The sequence below is a fragment of the Camellia sinensis genome, chromosome 8 (assembly GCF_055761805.1).
Source record: "Camellia sinensis isolate YWXY chromosome 8, ASM5576180v1, whole genome shotgun sequence".
Lineage (NCBI taxonomy): Eukaryota > Viridiplantae > Streptophyta > Magnoliopsida > Ericales > Theaceae > Camellia > Camellia sinensis.
The window spans coordinates 151,229,596-151,247,291 of NC_138968.1; the positions used below are offsets into that span (position 1 = coordinate 151,229,596).

A 17,696-nucleotide genomic window follows, 5' to 3' on the forward strand; every position below is an offset into this window, starting at 1 on the left:
GAAGACAAAATTTGATTAAAATTATAGGTAGTAGACACAAAATAGAGTTAAAATTTGTATAATAAGATAACATAATTGTTTATTTTTTAACTACACAAAATTTAAATTTTAAAAAATTATAAGTGGCACTTAAATTTTATCTGATTTTTAACATACTACCTCGATTTTATTTTAGTTTTTTTTTATAAATTTTAAAAAATTATAAGTGGCATTTCACTCTTATCTAATTTTTTAATTATTACCCTCTCAAGTTCTTCTGTTATTAGAGTTATATTAGATTTTGTTTTTCTTTTTAAGTTTGTCTTATCTTATTTTTTAATTTTAAATTTCAACTTTGTTTTTTTTTTTTTCAATTATTGAATTTCTCTCTACCTCATTTTTTGAGGATTTATCTAATTTTCTTTTATATATATATATATAGTTTATCTTCAAATTTAAACTTAATTTGTTTTTATCCACTCTTACTCTTAATTTTCAGTTGAACTTTTTTTTCTTCTAAAATTTATTTAATTAAATATAGTAATATCACTAAATATATTATTTCAATACCCATCTAAATTAATATCATAATATTTAATTATTAATTTTTAACATGTTCAACATTATTTACTATTTTTTTGTTACTTGCCCGTGCATGGCACGGGTTATCGCTAGTATTATATAAGTAAAAGTGGATTTCTAATATGAATAATTCTAATGCCTCTAAAGTGTCAAACTAATTTTTTGAATTTTTATAATTATAAATTCCCTCTATTTCTTATGTGGCATACTCCCACTCTATCCTTATTTCTTTTGACTTTTCGAATTTAAAAAAAAAAAAAGAATCCAAACAAAGGCAAAATCCCTTTAAACTCTCTCAAATCAACCTCTTTCCTCCCCTCTCATTCATGTTTCTTTTACCTTTCCTTTCGTCTTCTTCAATTCCTCTTTCCAAGTTTTCATATTGTGAGCACACAATACAACAAAGTTGAGAACTATAATGAGGAACACCCATTACGAATAAATGACTTGGGAGTTTGTGTGCAAAGGTAATTGATGCGTTCTTATCAGTTAATCTAATTATCTTTTCGAGTACTTATTCACCAAGTTGTAAGTATTCTTTCCATCTTTCCCTCTCCCTATGCTACTTCCATTTTGATTATTTCTCTTTTTTATTCTTAATTTTTATTTGATCCAAACCTATGCACCAAAGAAAAAAAACTCGAGGTTGCAAGGCTTTCGAAATTGTAAGGCTACAAGTGAATCATGCAAGTAATAAATCCATGTACCTTTTGTTTAATCAATTTGGATTAGAAATTAAATTTGAATTAATCTTTTTTATTGTTGACTTTGTTTTGCTTTGTATGTATTCCCATGCTATTATTGATTTGAACTGATTCTTACAACATTTCATTGTTGTGGGATAGAAAACTATAAGTATTTTTCATCTAAAATGCTCTATTAGCTCTAAAATATTAATCTAAAATTTTAAATTTTAAATTTTAGTAAATACACATGGCATAGAAGTATTAGTCCATCTAACAATATCTATAATTTTGAAAATTAAAAATCTTAAACTAAAATGTCAAAAATAAAATTTAGCCATCTAATTTGAAAGTTAAGAACATTTAAAGGAAATTCCAAATATACCTTTAGTCTAATATAATTTCATATTTTAAAAATATTTAATTCAAAAAAAAATTTAAAAATGGGAAGGCATACTTTTATGTTTTCCTATTCTACATTTGAGTGATTCTCTCCTTTTGAAACCCAAAAATTATGGGATAGTTTTCATAATTTTGAATTTTAAAATTTATTTATTGATAGCCTAACCAATTAGATTTTTTTTTCAATTTTTTAAATAAAAATATTATTAAAATTAGTTTGAGACATTAGAGCGCTCAAAAACTAGTTTGAGGAGATTTTATTTATTTATTTGTTTGATTCGGATATTATATAAGACACATGAATAATTATTTTGTTTTTAAATTGAAAAATTGACTTCAGGTAATGATCGATTTGAATTGATCTTTTTTTTTTTTAATTTTATTTTAGGTAAATATGTTATAAGATTTTGAAGAAATTTTATTTATTCATTTTTTTAATTCAAACATTATATGAATAGATTTGAATTGATCTTTCTTTGATTTATTTTAGAGAAGAAAGGATTTTAGGTTTAAATTTTAGAAGATGAGCAAATAATTATTTAATTCATTTTTTTTTTAAATTGAAAAGTTAAAAAATTGTGTTTCTATATTTGATTTTAGGAAAGGATGAATTTAGGCAATTATATTAGATGTGTTTGAAGATATTTTATTTATTTATTTGTTTAATTTTGAAATTTTTTTTTTATTTTTTTTTAATTCAAAAATTATATGAATAGATGTGAATTGATCTTTTATTTATTTATTTATTTAGAGAATGAAGAATTTTAGGTAAATATTTTAGAAGATGGACAAATAAATATTTAATTCATTTCTTTAAATTGAAAATTCAACCAACTGTGATTATGTATTTGATTTTATGAAAAGATGAATTTTAGACAATGATATTAGGAGGTGAGTTGAAAAATATTTTATTTATTTGTTTGTTTAATTCAGAAATTATGTAATTGATTTTAGGTAATGATCATAGGAGATGGGTTTAAGCCTTCATCTGGCATAAATTAAAATGAGATTTTTTTGGTTAAATAGTTATAAAAAGATAAAATAAGCTTTTTAGTCTAATATAATAAAATAAAATGTTACATCTAAATCATAATAATTTTATTTTTTTCTTACAAGAGTTAACAAAGTCAAAAAATTTATTCCAAACAAGAGTTTTTATCCCAAGATAAAATAATTAAAAAATCAAAAAGTCAATTCACATTCCAAACGATCCCTAAAGATATTTTTATTTATTTAATTTAGAAATGATTATAATGAAATTCTGATAAAAATAATTAAAGTTTAACTGATTATAAATTATTTTTTATATATATTTTATACAAATTTTATGTTATTATTTAATTAAAAATATTAAATTTTAATTATTTATTTGTATCCGTGCATAACACGGGTATTATATTAGTTAAATTTATCCCAAAAAAAAAATAAAATTGAATAGGGATGGTGTCTTTAACGCGCATTTAAAAAGAGCGTGGAGGCGTGTGGAGTTAATCATTTAGAGACGGACATGCCCCTCTCTCTCATCATTTCAGCCGGGAATCCACTCCCACAGTTAGAGTGAGGATCCTCTCCTTGCAGCTTCTGTACTTGCGTCCGTCTTTGCAGGCTTTCGGATTTATTTTTAGGCCCAATTTTGATAATTCGAACCGTTCATATTTTATGATTTATTCAGTATATCATACCTGTAAAAAATCAAGTTGATCGGATATCATAAAGCATATGTTCGGAAAACTGTTTATTAATTCTTTAAAAAATAGTGTTTAGTTCAATTTTTCAAACACATACTTTCTGATATCCGATCAACTTGATTTTTTACAGGTATGATATACTGAATAAATCATAAAATATAAACGGTTCGAATTATCAAAATTGGACCTAAAAGTAGACCCGAAGGCCTGCAAGGACGGACGTAAGCACAAGCTTGCAAGGAGAGGCTCTTGACTCCCACAGTTAAGCCTAATACTAAACTGCCACCCAACTCTCTCTCTCTCTCTCACGAGAAATTATTGGCTGGTTTTGAAACACAGTCACATAGGCTGATTTGAATAGTTAGTTAAAAATCAACTTTTTAATTTTTTTAGTTTTGTTTGTAAAAAATGATGTGACTTAAAATGAATTAAAAGTTAATGTTTGACTTTTTTTCAACTTGTTCTCAAATATCCCCCATAATACTCCATAAATATCATATTTAGAAAGTAAAACTTGTAATTTTATGTTGGGTGTTTGGAAACATGAGGAGACTTGGGATTATTTTGAAAAGTGAATTAAAAGCCACTTTCTAACTTTTAACTCACTTTTCTCTCTCACAAAAAAGTTAAGAAATTATTTTTAACCATCTTCTCAAAACACTTGATAATTGAGATAAGCTCTTTTTCATACCTCATCTCCCTGTTTGGGAAGCAAGTTCCCAAATTTTTTTCTCATTTTTTCCACTAAAAGACAAAAGTTTTGCAAAACCAAAAAAAACACATCCAAACAAAATATCACATCCAACCCCATAATCATTTCACTTTTTCTCTCACAAACATCACATCCAACCACATAAAAACCCAACTATCTTCCCAAACACCAAAAATTTTTTATCTCATAAAAACCTACATCTACTAAAATCTACATAAAAACTCACTTCCCAAACATTATATTTTTTTTGATAGATTTCAATCTCTTTCTCCCTATCTTTTTATACTTTTTAGATAGATTTTAATCTAAATTCATATCTATGATCCAAATCATTTATTTTGTAAGTTTCACAATAAAAATTATTTATATAAAAAATTAATTTCATCAAATAATTATAAATATAAGAATAAATTATATTTTATTTTACAAAATAACAACATATATAATTAAATTTAAATTATTCATTTTATAAAATAAAATATAATTTATTTTTGTATTTATAATTGTTTAATAAAACCTATGAAGCATTGGTACTTCGAAAAATATGTCATACCTATACCGAGTACTTACCGACATATAGTATCTCGTATGGTATTTCTGCCTACATACTGGGTACACAAAACATGTACCCAAATTTTTTCTTCTTAATTTTTGGCCTCCAGACGTACCTAGTATATACCCAAGTCGTATTGTACCTCAATTAAAATAATATTTTCTTCTACTACAGATATAAAACTTCTATCATTAGACTTCTTTTTTATTTTTAATTTTATACTTAGCATGATTTTAAAATTAAGCTATGGTTTATAAGTTATTTAATATATTGAGATTTTGATTTATATCTTTACTTTTGACATTAAATGTTAATTATATGTTGGATCTTAACAAATTAAACTATTTAATTAATTTTTACATTATTCTAAATTAAAAGTAAATATTTTTTTACAAGTACCAAGCCGTACTCATACCCTACTTTTTTTTAGATTTTATCATATCGACGTATCTGTGTTGTATTAGTATCAATACTCATATCTGTACCCGTACTTCATAGGATAAAACCAATTTTTTATTTAAAATAAAATTAATTGTTTATGGGGTAAATTACAAATACACCCCTTGCAATTTATTTAAATTATAAATTATTCCTTATAGTTCTAAAAATTACATTATGTCCCTAAGAATTGTTTATAAGGTAAATTACAAATACATCCATTGAAATTTGCTTAAAATACGAATTGTTCTATGTGGTTTGAAAAATTACAAATATCTCTATGTCAGAATTTTTCATTTAACAAAATTAATTGAAAAACTGAAATTTCTAACTGTTCACCTATATAATAATAAAAATATTTGAATTATCAATTAAACTAAAATTTTAATATTATTAAAAATTGTTAATTAATTTGATAATTTATTAATAAAAGAAACTATTTGTTACGAAATTAAAAATTTTAAGAGACATAATTTCTAAAACTACAAAAAATAATTTGTAATTTAAATAAAGGGAAATTTATTAGAAAATCATTTGTCAAGTGTTTGTATCCCAATTAGTTCATAAGATATTCTTATATTCTAATAAGTCTTATTATTTGAACATTTGATCTACCAAATCATAATTTTCATATTTAAGGTATTTTATGAACATTTCTACCTTTACAAATATTTTTTGAGCGATTAGCAATTTGGCGATGTGAATATTTACATTGAAGTATGAATGTTCACATTGATAGTGTGAACATTTACATTGATAATATGAATATCCACATTGACATGTTAACATTTATATTGATGGTGTAAACATTCACATTAACGGTGTGAACATTCACGTTACGGAACATTCACTGTAAATGTGAATATTATTATAAATATTTTGACAATTATGTCACTTATAAGACTTATTAAAATATAAAAAAATAATATAAATTAAATAAAATATAAATAGGTAAAAATAAATTAATAAAAAAATTGTCCCTTAAATAAACATTAGGAGGTATTGTATTATACGAATAATTTTCATAAGGATATAGATTTAGGCTTCGTTTGGGAAGCCATGGTTTGGGTTTTTTTGGCTATTTTAGTCACAAAAAATAAAATAGGCTATTTTAGTCATAACAAACAAAACAACACATCCAACCCATAATCATTACATTCTTCTCTCACAAAAAAACTCAAAAAAGTCAAAAAGCCTACATTCTTCTCTCACAAAAAAACTCAAAAAAGTCAAAAAGCCAAAAAGTCCTTTCCAAACCAAGCTTTTAAGCCCAGACTAAAATAGTCAAAAAAAGTCAAAAAGTCACTTCCAAATGGAGGCTAAGATGTTCGAAATCCGCATGATTTTAGTGAAAAATATGAACGCGTGGGGTTGCGAGAGCACTGAATAGTTTTTCAGCCGACGCTCTGTAGACGACTACTCTCTGTCTCTCAAACAACTGGTCTTTCCACTTTTTGCTTGCTTTCGCAATTAATGCTCCTGCTTTTTTAACTACTAAAACCTTCTCTCTCTCTCTCTCTCTCTCTCTATCTATCTATCTATCTACGATCTCTACTTAAAACTTGAAATGGGGTCATCCTGAATGAATTCGCCGAATGAAGAATTATTACAGAGGTAACTGTCATCGCGTTTTATTGTTTATTTTCTTGGATTGACTTGATCTACCTGCTTTGTCATTCGTATTTGTTTTGGATTTGCTGTTAAATTAAATGCATGCTTTGAGGAGTGGTGAGAGAGAGAGAGAGAGAGAGAGAGAGAGAGAGGGCTCTCTGTACCTATTTTCTCCATCCATTTCTGTGTGTGTTTGGTTGCCGAGAAAACCGAGGTAAAATAGAAAAAAAATCAATTCGTTTTGAAAAATTTCAGTTAATATGTTTACCAGGAATAATGCTTGTGTTTTGCTCTGTCTTGAGTGTAGATTTCTTATGATTTGAAATTCTCCACTGTTTTTTTTCTTTTCGTTTCTCTGCAATGCAACCAAACGGACCATTCACTGTTTTTTCGACTTTTCTTTCACTTTCACCAAATAGAACACAATTTGATCGCTTCTTCGGCTTTTCAGTTTCTTTCCATTTTTATATGTTTGGAGGGGAAATAAAAAAATCGAAATTTGAAACAAGCAGTGTTTCTTTTTTGGGTGATTGAATAGTGATGTAGATAAAAATCTATTGTTTCTCTTTGCAAAATTCTGCCTTAAAAGTCTAGGGTTTTTGAAGTTTCTATAAACAATGATTTAGATCCTTTCCTGAAATACCCCTCTTTTTCTATATGTATACGGGGAAATATTCTTAAAATCACTTGTAGATTCTGAGCTATATTTTTATGTGGAGAGGTGGAAAGAGGAAGAAAGAGGCAGGTACAAGTATTCCTAATGCCTGTGGAAACTTATTTAATTAACTAGTGGGAGATTATTGACTAACCTCGTGTTTATCGAACTGCCGTCCGTAGTTAAAATTCACAGAATATTTTTTTGAGGTGTCTTGTAACTGTTTAAAAACGAACTGGGTATCCTGATTTATGGTTTATTCTTGGAGTATTATATTGTTTGTTTGTGGATATAATTACATATGCTCATGCTGTTTAATTTTATAAATGAGACTTCCCTTGATGGCTTTGTGTAATTTTAAATTCCTTGTTCACATTCAGCATTTATAAAATAAACTGTTTTGCCTTATGTTGGTATATAAGAATAAGATACAAAATTGATAAATATGATTAATAATTTTTCTCATTGTTTTAGCTGGATTGATTATTGACTTGTGTCTCCTCCAGTGGATTGACATTTGACCAAAGATAAATAGAGCCGAGTTGTCTATATTAAGTTCCAAGTTGCCCTGGTTTGGTGTGTGGGAATCTCAGGAGTTTCCTCGGCCTTCTGCTGGGTTGACTTTACAACCTGATTTGGGAATTTGGAGATCTGGTCTTACAAGAAGGGGGGCGTGTTGTACCTTGTTTCAAACAGATGTATTCTTTCTAAGACTGGAGAAATGGGGAGTTGTGTTTCGACTAGTAGTCGGAGTAGCCATACTAACAGGAATAATGGAGGGTGTGTTTCTCGCTCTCGTCTGGGCCTTGGAATGTGCAGGAGAAAGAGAAATAGGAAAACATTTTCCGATCATGTCACCACATTGCAGCATTTTTCCTCCATTCCTAACCGAATATTCATGAATGGCAAGAGCCGATCTTCTTGTATATTCACTCAGCAGGGCCGTAAGGGTATAAACCAGGATGCAATGGTTGTGTGGGAAGTAAGTTCAATCCTTCTGTTTGAGATTGATATTTTAGTAATTTTTTGGAGTCAATTTCTTAACCTATGTATTTCTGTAGGACTTTATGTCAGAAGATGCAACTTTTTGTGGTGTCTTTGATGGCCACGGTCCACATGGTCATCTTGTTGCCCGCAAAGTAAGGGATGCGTTGCCATTAAAGATATTGTCATTCTTGCATTCTTATGAATCAAAGCAAAGTGGTTCTAGTACTACTTGTTGCACTGGGAATCTTAAGTTAGATGGAGGAGATCTTGAGAAGGATGGCACTACAGAATATAAAGTGGGCTCTTTATGGAGAGAAGCTTTTCTTAAATCATACAAAGCAATGGACAAAGAGCTAAGGTCCCACCCTAACTTGGACTGCTTTTGCAGTGGCAGTACTGCTGTCACTATAGTGAAACAGGTATGGCAGGAAGCACTACCAGCACTCTTTGTTGGTTTTCATTTTGTTTCTTCATTTTCTTTGATTTTTTTTTTTTATAATTTTTTAAATTTTAATATTCTTGTTGTCTTGTTTTGATTGCAAGGGTGCAAATCTTTTCATGGCAAGTATTGGGGATTCTCGGGCAATCTTGGGATCCAAGGACGGTAATGATTCCATGGTAGCGATTCAGTTGACAGTTGATCTAAAGCCTGATTTGCCAAGTATGTTTTACCATGATTCAATTGTTGGGCTGTTTGTTTTTATGTCTGAATTGTGTTGATTTGGGGTGATTATTAATAGGGGAAGCTGAAAGGATTAAACGGTGTAAAGGAAGGGTTTTTGCATTGCAAGATGAACCTGAAGTGTCAAGAGTTTGGCTGCCGTTTGATGATGCCCCTGGCTTAGCAATGGCTCGGGCATTTGGGGACTTTTGTTTAAAGGAATATGGGGTGATCTCTATTCCCGAATTCTCTCACCGGATTCTTACGGAAAGAGATAAGTTCATTGTTCTTGCTTCTGATGGGGTAAGTTTTACACCCATGCATCATAGTGTAGATTGCAGATTAGTATAGGGGATCTTTGGTTTGCAGAGTAATTACGTGAATTTGTCTGTAAACAAAGAAATAAATAACTGAAATTATATGAGCGTAAACAGCACCAAATGAAAGTGAGAAATTACATATGCATGGAACCTAAGTGACACAGACACTTTAGTAGAGGAGCTGTGTTCATGCTGGACATTGACACTTCTTGGACACTCCTAGACACGCATCAAATGCTTCTTGGATCTGTACATAATCTAAAATAAGTTTCATATTTTCAGAAACCTGGCTAACACAACTTGGGTGCTATAGCAACACTTAGGCTCAATTTAGTTTATAACTTTTTCGGGGGGAGCTTTTGCTTTCATTTTATGAGGCAAAAATAGCTTAACTGCAGTTGAAAAAAAGCTTATTATTGTGGAGTTGAGGGAGGGGTGCTTTTAGTTTATTTTTTTTTTTTATTAGTTTTCAGCTTGCAAGAAGTTGCACAAAGGAGACCCAAAGTCCTATAAGAGGGGATGGTGCCTGGATGTAAGCGAGATGCCAAACAGAGATGTGCAAGGTCGTGTACCTGCTAGACATGGAATATATATATATTTTTTTTGAACAGTGCTAGAAATGGAATTGAAGACTGCATAACTTACTGAAGAATATTTTCCATGTGGTGAACTCAATTTCACTTACTCAACTAAAGCATCCTACCAATCGAAAACCCCAAAATTAGTCTTTGGAGATTTGATCATCGGAAATAGCCGACTTAAACTTATGCTATCCTAACATAGAAAAAGAAAAAAAAAAATGGGAAAAAGAAACTAAGAAGATTCTTTAGCACATGTTTTGACTTGAGACTGTAAACAAGAATATGGATGTGAACTTGTGCCTTCAGCACATTAGCCTATTCAAACCATGCAGCGGATGTATCTTCAGGAAGCCAAATAATTGTGCATTTGACTTGGTCTCTACTCCCTTGTCTTTGGAACAGTATGTTTGGTTTGTGTTTGAGATATGTGTTTTAGAGATAAAAAGTACGAAAACATGTTTGGTTTGGTTTTTTTTAAAAGATGTTTTGGAAAATTATTTTGAGATAGAGTTTTGGAAAAAGTGATTGATTTGATGTGTGTGAGAGAGAGATTTGTTTGGAAAACTTGTTTGGTTTACAAGTTTTGGGAAATTTTTTTGGGAAAATTTGTTTGGTTTGGTTATTTTTGAAAACTTATTTGTAGAGAAAATTTCCCAAATTTTTTTCAGAAAATCAAACCAAACGAGCCCTTGATCTTTACTTATGGGCAGGAATATAGATTGGCATTATACTTGTCCAGTTATCCCAACTGCATTCTGCATCTTCACAATTTTCCTTTATACTAGTTTCTCTAGGTAGCATATGGTTTTAACATTGTGTCATCATTGTTTAAGCTAATTACTTCAAAAAAAAAATTCTCATCTACCTGTCATAACATGTATATATATTATATTACTCATAATGGTTAAGTACTACTTGTGTTTTTTTGGTTAACAGCCACGACAATTATAATTACCAAATCATTTAGAAACATGTAGGTTTTGCCTAACAAATTTGTTGTGTAGATACTGGGCCTTCAATTTTCATGAATAAGTTAGCTTTCCTGTTCATTCAAAACTTTTCTTTCGTCGTTTTCCCCAAGAAATTAAACTTATAATCATTTTCTCTTGATAGTGTGGAGAAAAGAAGAAAGAAGAAATTTGTTGATTGTTGTTTGATCAAGTTGACTTTTGTGCATTTGAGTTACTCAATGATAGTGAATAGTGATAGATATTCATTTAGTGTTCTGCATCCATAATTGATTTTCTTCGTATGATATTAGCACCTTGATAAGGAAGACTAATGCTGAATAATATCCATTTCTTTTAAATGTTAACATCGAGTTTTTATTGGTCAACTACCATTCTTGATGAAGGCATATGTGGCCTTTCATGTGCAATCTTATTTCCTGTACATCGGAAATGTTTCTTTCATGATTGCTTATTATTTTTATAGACTTGCAATCATGCATAATTTCATATCCAATGGCAGTTACAAAAATCTCTAAAATATGTGGGCAGATGAAAGATAGTATGTTTGAGATGGAAAGATATCTGTGCTCATTGATAAAATACTGCATTCACCACATAACATGACAGATTTATCTCCTCTCTGCTCATGGAATTTCTGTTAAATAGTGCGGATGGTGAAGTCTCCCTGTTTAAATTACCAACTCTATGTATATCACAACTGATGACTGAATTTTAAAAAGAAAAAAAGGAACAGTATGATTTCCAAATCAAAGAAGAGATCATAAGATTTATTCTGAATTGAATCCTTGCTGTTTGGAAAACGCTTTAGAGGTATGTTTGGATACAAATGGTTCTGGAAACATTAGAAAAGCAGCAGATATGCTTGAATGTTAATTGTTCTAGTATGGTGTGGGTGTAATATTCTTGAAATTTTGTTCTAGTTATTTCCTTGTTTCAAGAAAATTTGAAGTCGTCAATGAGTGGACAAAGACATTGAGTTTACATCTTTTCTTCTAATTTTATATTTTTTTAACAAAAACCAGTTCTGGTGTGTTCTGTTGCAGGTTTGGGATGTATTAAGCAACGAAGAAGTGGTTGAGATAGTATCATCAGCTCCTAGCCGGTCGTCAGCTGCAAGGATCCTTGTTAACTCTGCAGCGCGTGAATGGAAATCCAAATATCCCACATCAAAGATGGATGACTGTGCCGTGGTTTGCTTATTTTTGGACGGTAAAATGGACTCAGAATCAGATTATGATGACCAAGGCTTCTCTTCTGCAACGCTTCAGAGCAATCATTCTGGCAATGCCGTGGAATCAGACGATGGACAGAACTCTGAGCCATCTTTGCAGAGAAATTTCACTGTCAGATCTGCTGAAGAACATGATCCTTACAAAAGAACTGTTGAGGCTGAAGTAAATGGGGAGACTGCAGCTTATGAGGATCAGAATTGGTCAGGTTTGGAAGGTGTTACTCGGGTCAACTCGCTCGTTCAACTTCCCAGATTTTCCGAGGAAAAACTGAATACCTGAATTTTCCTTATTTTCTGAGAAATTGACTGGGATTAGCTTTGTTTTTACTAATATTTTGGCTTCTCGGCCTCACAAATCCAAGCAAATAGAAACTATGCCTGGACTGATGGCATTGTTTTGACGGTTAGTGGTTTCATTTTCCCATTCTGGGGTGTTTTTATTTACTCTGACTGCCCAAAATTGAGCCAACTCTCACTCTCACTGCATTTCAGACGAAATGAAAATGATAGGACAACGTTGAAGAGGAGATAAAAGGTCATGAAAAAGAAAAATATAAAAAAATGTTATGTTTACCATTTGTTTGTTATTATCGTTGATGTGACCAACTGCATTATGATGTAGTGTTATGTAATTGTGGATGTGCAAACCAAATGGTAAGCATGACTTCACTGGAGAAAGGTATAAACCTCAAAAAATGATGTACAATTGCTTGAAACCGATGAATTAGTGCTTGACATGTCAGTCAGCTTTACTTAATTGGGCTTGGTTTCAAACTCAAATAGGTAGCATCGTCAAAATCTCAATGAGTTGGGCATTCTTGGTGATACACAATTGAATGGCAAAAAATCTATGCTACGTGGGTTGAGTATGAGATGTGTCTAATTGAGTATGTTTATAATTGTCAGAAGCACCAAACCAAACTCCGACAGAATAGCATAATCATTAGGCCGCTTAGTCTATAGCTTAAGATCTTTGAGAATTTTAGTATGTTAAAAGAATCTCGCGTCTGTATTAAATAAATGGTTTTGATATGTCTGTGTTAACTGTTGTAATATTAGGTAAGCTAGTGGATCGGGTGTAATAGGAAAGCAATGTCCAGTGGGGTGACCCCACTGACGACCCCCAGTGACGTGTCTGGGGTTGGCCGAAAATCCCTAAAAAAAAAAAAAAAAAAAAACAGTTTTTTTTGTTCAATGAGAGCTGACCCCAGCACCCCCAGCCGGGGGTCTCAGTCATTTTTCGGGAGGTGATAATATGATAGGAATGGAAACAAGCAACATGGATTGTAGCAATGTTGGTAGACAGTGGCAGAATCAGAAAATTAAATCAGAGACTTATTAATTATAATATTGAAATTTTTTATAAAAATATTTTATATAAAATTTACGATAAATTTCAAAAAAGATCAAAAAAATAATCTTCTTTGTAATTAGTGTATTATAGACAATACAAAAATAGTCATGGATATAAGTTTTAAAATAAATTATATGATGATAAAGTTATATTTTATACAAAATTTGAGTAAAATTTTAATATAATGATAATACTATATCATCAATCAATAATAAAGACACACATGGAGGGTGAATTTCGCATGTCAAATGTAACTAAGAATTAAAAAATTTTTATATCTTCATAGTAAGATAACACGGTTACATTAAAAAAATTTCATAAAATTTTCATAGATAATAATATGACTTATCGTAATTTCTTCATTTTCAATCAAAACAACCATTATTATTCTCATAATTCTAAAAATATCAAGAAAAAATTTTAAATAAAAAAAAATTACAAAAAGATTTTCTTTATATTTATTAAAAAAAATTAAAAAAAAAAAATTCAAAACAGAGTGGGCACATGACCCTAGTGATAGGAGGATGATGTCGGGAGATTTGAAGGAAAAGCCTTTTCTTTTATTTTTTTAATATTTTATTATTTCATGAACGTTATAAATTCATTCCATTTTTTTAATTTAAAAAAAAAAAAAAACTAGGGTCTCACTTTCTTTCTTTCTTTTTTTTATTTTTATTTTTTTTTATATATATTTAAGATTTGAGGATCTCAATTTAAAAGCACCCAACATGTAAAAAAAACAAAAACAAAAGAGTTACGTTTACGTTTTCAGTTTATATTTATAAAAATTTTATAAATTGATTTTTGTTTATTTTTAGAAAACATAAACTACAAATGCGTTTGGTAATTGATAAAATATTTAAAAAAATTTAAAAATATAAAAAAGAGCGAGAAATAGCAAGTGGTGGAAAGTGGTGACGGCGGGTGGTGGGTGGTGGCGGGTGGGTGGTGGTGGTGGTGGATGGGTGGGTGGTGACGGTGGCAGGTGGTGGGTGGTAGTGAGTGGATGGTGGTGGTGCGGGTGGTGGTGGTAGGCGGGTGGAGGATGGCGGGTGGTGGTGGGTGGGTGGTGGTGGCGGTGGCGGGTAGGTGGCGGGTGGTGGTGGGTGGGTGGTGGTGGCGGTGGCGGGTAGGTGGCGGGTAGTGGTAGTGGGTGGGTGGGTGATGGTGCCGGGTAGTGGGTGGTAGCGAGTGGGTGGCGGGTAGTTGGTGATGGTGGCAGGTAGGTGGCGAATAGCGGGTGGTGGGTGGGTGGTGATGGTGGGTGGGTGGGTGACGGTGGCTGGTGGTGGGTGGTAGCGAGTGGGTGGTGGTGGTGGTGGTGGAGGTGGTGGGTGGTGGTGGTGGTGGTGGCGGCGGGTGGTGGTGGCAGGTGGGTGGCTGATGGCGGATGACGAGTGGTGGTAGGTGGTGGGTGGTGATGGTGGGTGAATGGATGACGGTGGCGGGTGGTAGGTGGTAGAGAGTGGGTGGTGGTGGTAGCGGGTGGCGGATGGCGGGTGGTGGCGGGTAGGTGGCGGGGATGGGTGGGTGGGTGACGGTGGCAGGTGGTAGGTGGTAGCGAGTGGGTGGCGGGTGGTGGTGGCAGGTGGGTGGAGGGTGGGTGATGGTGGTGGGTGGTGGGTGGCGAGTGGTGGTGGCGGGTGGGTGACAGGTGGCTAGTGGTGGTGCGTGGCTGGTGGTGGCAAGTGGCTGGTGAGTGGTGATGGCAAGCAGGTGGTGGGTGGTGGTAGCGGGCGGTGGATGGTATTGGCGGGTGGTGGGTGGTGGCGGGTAGATGACAGGTGGGTGGTGGTGGTGGTGGTGGCGAGGGGTGGGTGGTGGCGGCAAGTAGGTGGCAAGTGAGTGGTGGGTGGTGGTGGCAGGTGGGTGGTGAGTGGTGGTGGGGAGTGGATGGTGGGTGGTGGTGGCGGAAGATGGTGGTGGAAAATGATAGCGGGTGGTGGCTAGTGTTGGGTAGTAAAAAAAAAAAAATTGAAAATTCAAAACGGAAACACATTTTTTGGCCAAATTTATAAACTGAGATCACTGATTTATAAATCAAAATTTTATCAAACAAGTTTTTATTTGAGTTTTTAAAATTTTTGTAAATATAAAGAAAAAATTAAAAACGTAAGTGTTACCAAACGGCACCTTATATTTTCTTTAAAGTTAATTTAAAAAATCAGAAAGGACAGACTAATTTTTTTTTTAATTGAATGGAACTCGTAAAGAGAGAAATTAACAAAGAAAAATAATAATACTACATTTATCATGGGATGTGTTTCACAAATATCTAACAGTTGATATTAATTGATAAAAAAATATGACAAGTATAATATTATAAAGGGAGGGAAAAATAAATGGATAGAACATAATTCTCTAATGACAAAAGAATGGACGAATTTATATAATACAATTTTTTTTTTTATTTTAATGAAAATTTATTTTGTTCACACATTTGATAATGTGTGTGAATAAAATACACTTCATAATTAATTAAAATATTGTAATAGGTCTTATTTAAAGTATGATAGATCTCATTTAAAATAAACAAATGTCATTTGTTCACACAACCATGTGAATGCTTAATAAAAAATTTAGATATCTAGCTTCTTCTTTTTTTTTGTTACAAAAAAATCCTTTCACTCTCCCGTAGATCCAGGACAACGCCCGTTGTAGAGATCACTAAGGTACTTATTGTCCGTTCCGAGTAAAGGAACTATAACTTGAGAACTTGCTCCGACCTTCCAAGGACTCACGCAGTGGGGGAGCATTGGGCCCATACCAAATACTTGTGATAGTAACAATTTGAGACTAACCTCCTAACCAATTACGCTACGCCTAGAAAATTGGCCCAAGAAGATTTGAACCTGGGACCTGGGGACTTAATCCCAGGCCTTTGCCAAGTTACCAACCACCTCTGGATTATATCTAGCATTTTTTATAGCAATCTCAGTTTTTCCTCCATTGGTTATTGTATTCCGGACTCAGTTCCGTAGGTGTTTGTTGTTGGATAGGTTTCATTTCCGTCATTTAATTCTTTGTATCTGAGTTTTGAGATGCGTTGGGCAGGTTTATAACAGGTTGGGTGTGTTTTGAAACAAGTGGTTGCTGCCCAGTTTTTGGTGCCTTCGCTCGAGCGAGGCTTTTGTCGCTCGAGCGAGCTCTATGTTTTAGTCACTTCGCTCGAGCCAGGGTTCCTTCGCTCGAGCGTGCGTCTGCGTCTAGTTTTGGACCTGAAGATTGTGTTTCTTGGCTCGAGCGAGCTTTCCTTTGCTCGAGCGAACGAGGACTATGTTTTGGGTTTCTTTGCTCGAGCGATCTTTTCTTCGCTTGAGCGTACTTCTGGGTTGCAGACCTGAAGTTTTGTGTTGTTGGCTCGAGCAAGGTTTTTTGTGCTCGAGCGAGGTTTATTTGTGTCTGGTCGCTCGAGCGAGGCTTGAATATATCAGTTCGCAATAACAGCTTCTTCTTTACTTTTTTCACTATCTTCTTTACACAAACCCTAGATCTGGCTGCTCTTCTCTCTCTATACACCTTCTCTCTAAGAATACACCTAGTTCTAGTGTGTTTCTATCCTAGTTCATTTGTAAGAAAGGTCGAGCTTGGTGTGGGCTACGTTTTGATCTAAAAATCATTGGGTTTGGTGTATCTTGAGTTTTCTTCATCTTCTCCATTTGGTCTCTTCTTTTGAGGTAGGGATACCCTACTCCTTCTTATGAGTTTTGACATAGATTTCAGTCATTTTGTATAAATGATGAAATATGAAAATTTTGGGAAGTTTAGGGTTTGATTTAAAGTTATAAGAAGGGGGGTTTTCAATTGTTAAACTCCATGTGTATGTGAGACCTTGAAAAATAGAATTTTTGTTGTTGTATTGATGAAATTGAGCCTTGGGATTGATATTTGAAAAGGGAGAAAATGCCCTAATTATATTGAGTATTTAATTTGAATAATTAATTTGGGAAAAACATGAAATTGAGTTGGAAATCATGAAATTGGGGAATTATGAGATTGAATGGTGTAGTTGGATAATTAAATCACTCACCTATGAAAATGTTGATATTTTATTTGTTTGATAAATTTATTACCTGTTTAGATATAACTGCTTTGGGCTATCGGTGGAGAATAGTCTTGATTGTTGTAGACACTGTATGTTGATTAGGAAAAACTGAAACTAATCAAATGTGTTATGTCATTGAATATGACAGTTGAAGTGCCACATTGAATGTGTGCCTGGATTGATCATTGTATATGATGAACTGTTTAAATACATTGCATATGTATCTTGTTTGGGAGGAGATAG

General features: G+C 32.6%; 1 protein-coding gene across 7 annotated transcripts; it reads left to right on the top strand.

Moving 5' to 3' along the window:
- Nucleotides 1-654: 654 nt before the first annotated feature.
- LOC114269279 (putative protein phosphatase 2C 52) lies at nucleotides 655-12,455 on the top strand. 7 transcript variants are annotated; one of them, XM_082883816.1, is made up of 6 exons: nucleotides 655-1,028; nucleotides 7,810-8,285; nucleotides 8,365-8,709; nucleotides 8,834-8,951; nucleotides 9,031-9,254; nucleotides 11,867-12,455. In XM_082883816.1, exons 2-6 carry the CDS (start codon nucleotides 8,025-8,027, stop codon nucleotides 12,332-12,334), a joined length of 1,416 nt encoding a protein of 471 aa, XP_082739942.1. In that variant the 5' UTR covers nucleotides 655-1,028; nucleotides 7,810-8,024; the 3' UTR covers nucleotides 12,335-12,455. The 7 variants fall into 7 exon arrangements, with proteins under 7 accessions (XP_082739942.1, XP_082739941.1, XP_082739939.1 ...); XM_082883815.1 differs by having other exon boundaries at nucleotides 859-1,028; nucleotides 7,778-8,285; XM_082883813.1 differs by lacking the exon at nucleotides 655-1,028 and adding an exon at nucleotides 6,224-6,651.
- Nucleotides 12,456-17,696: the final 5,241 nt, after the last annotated feature.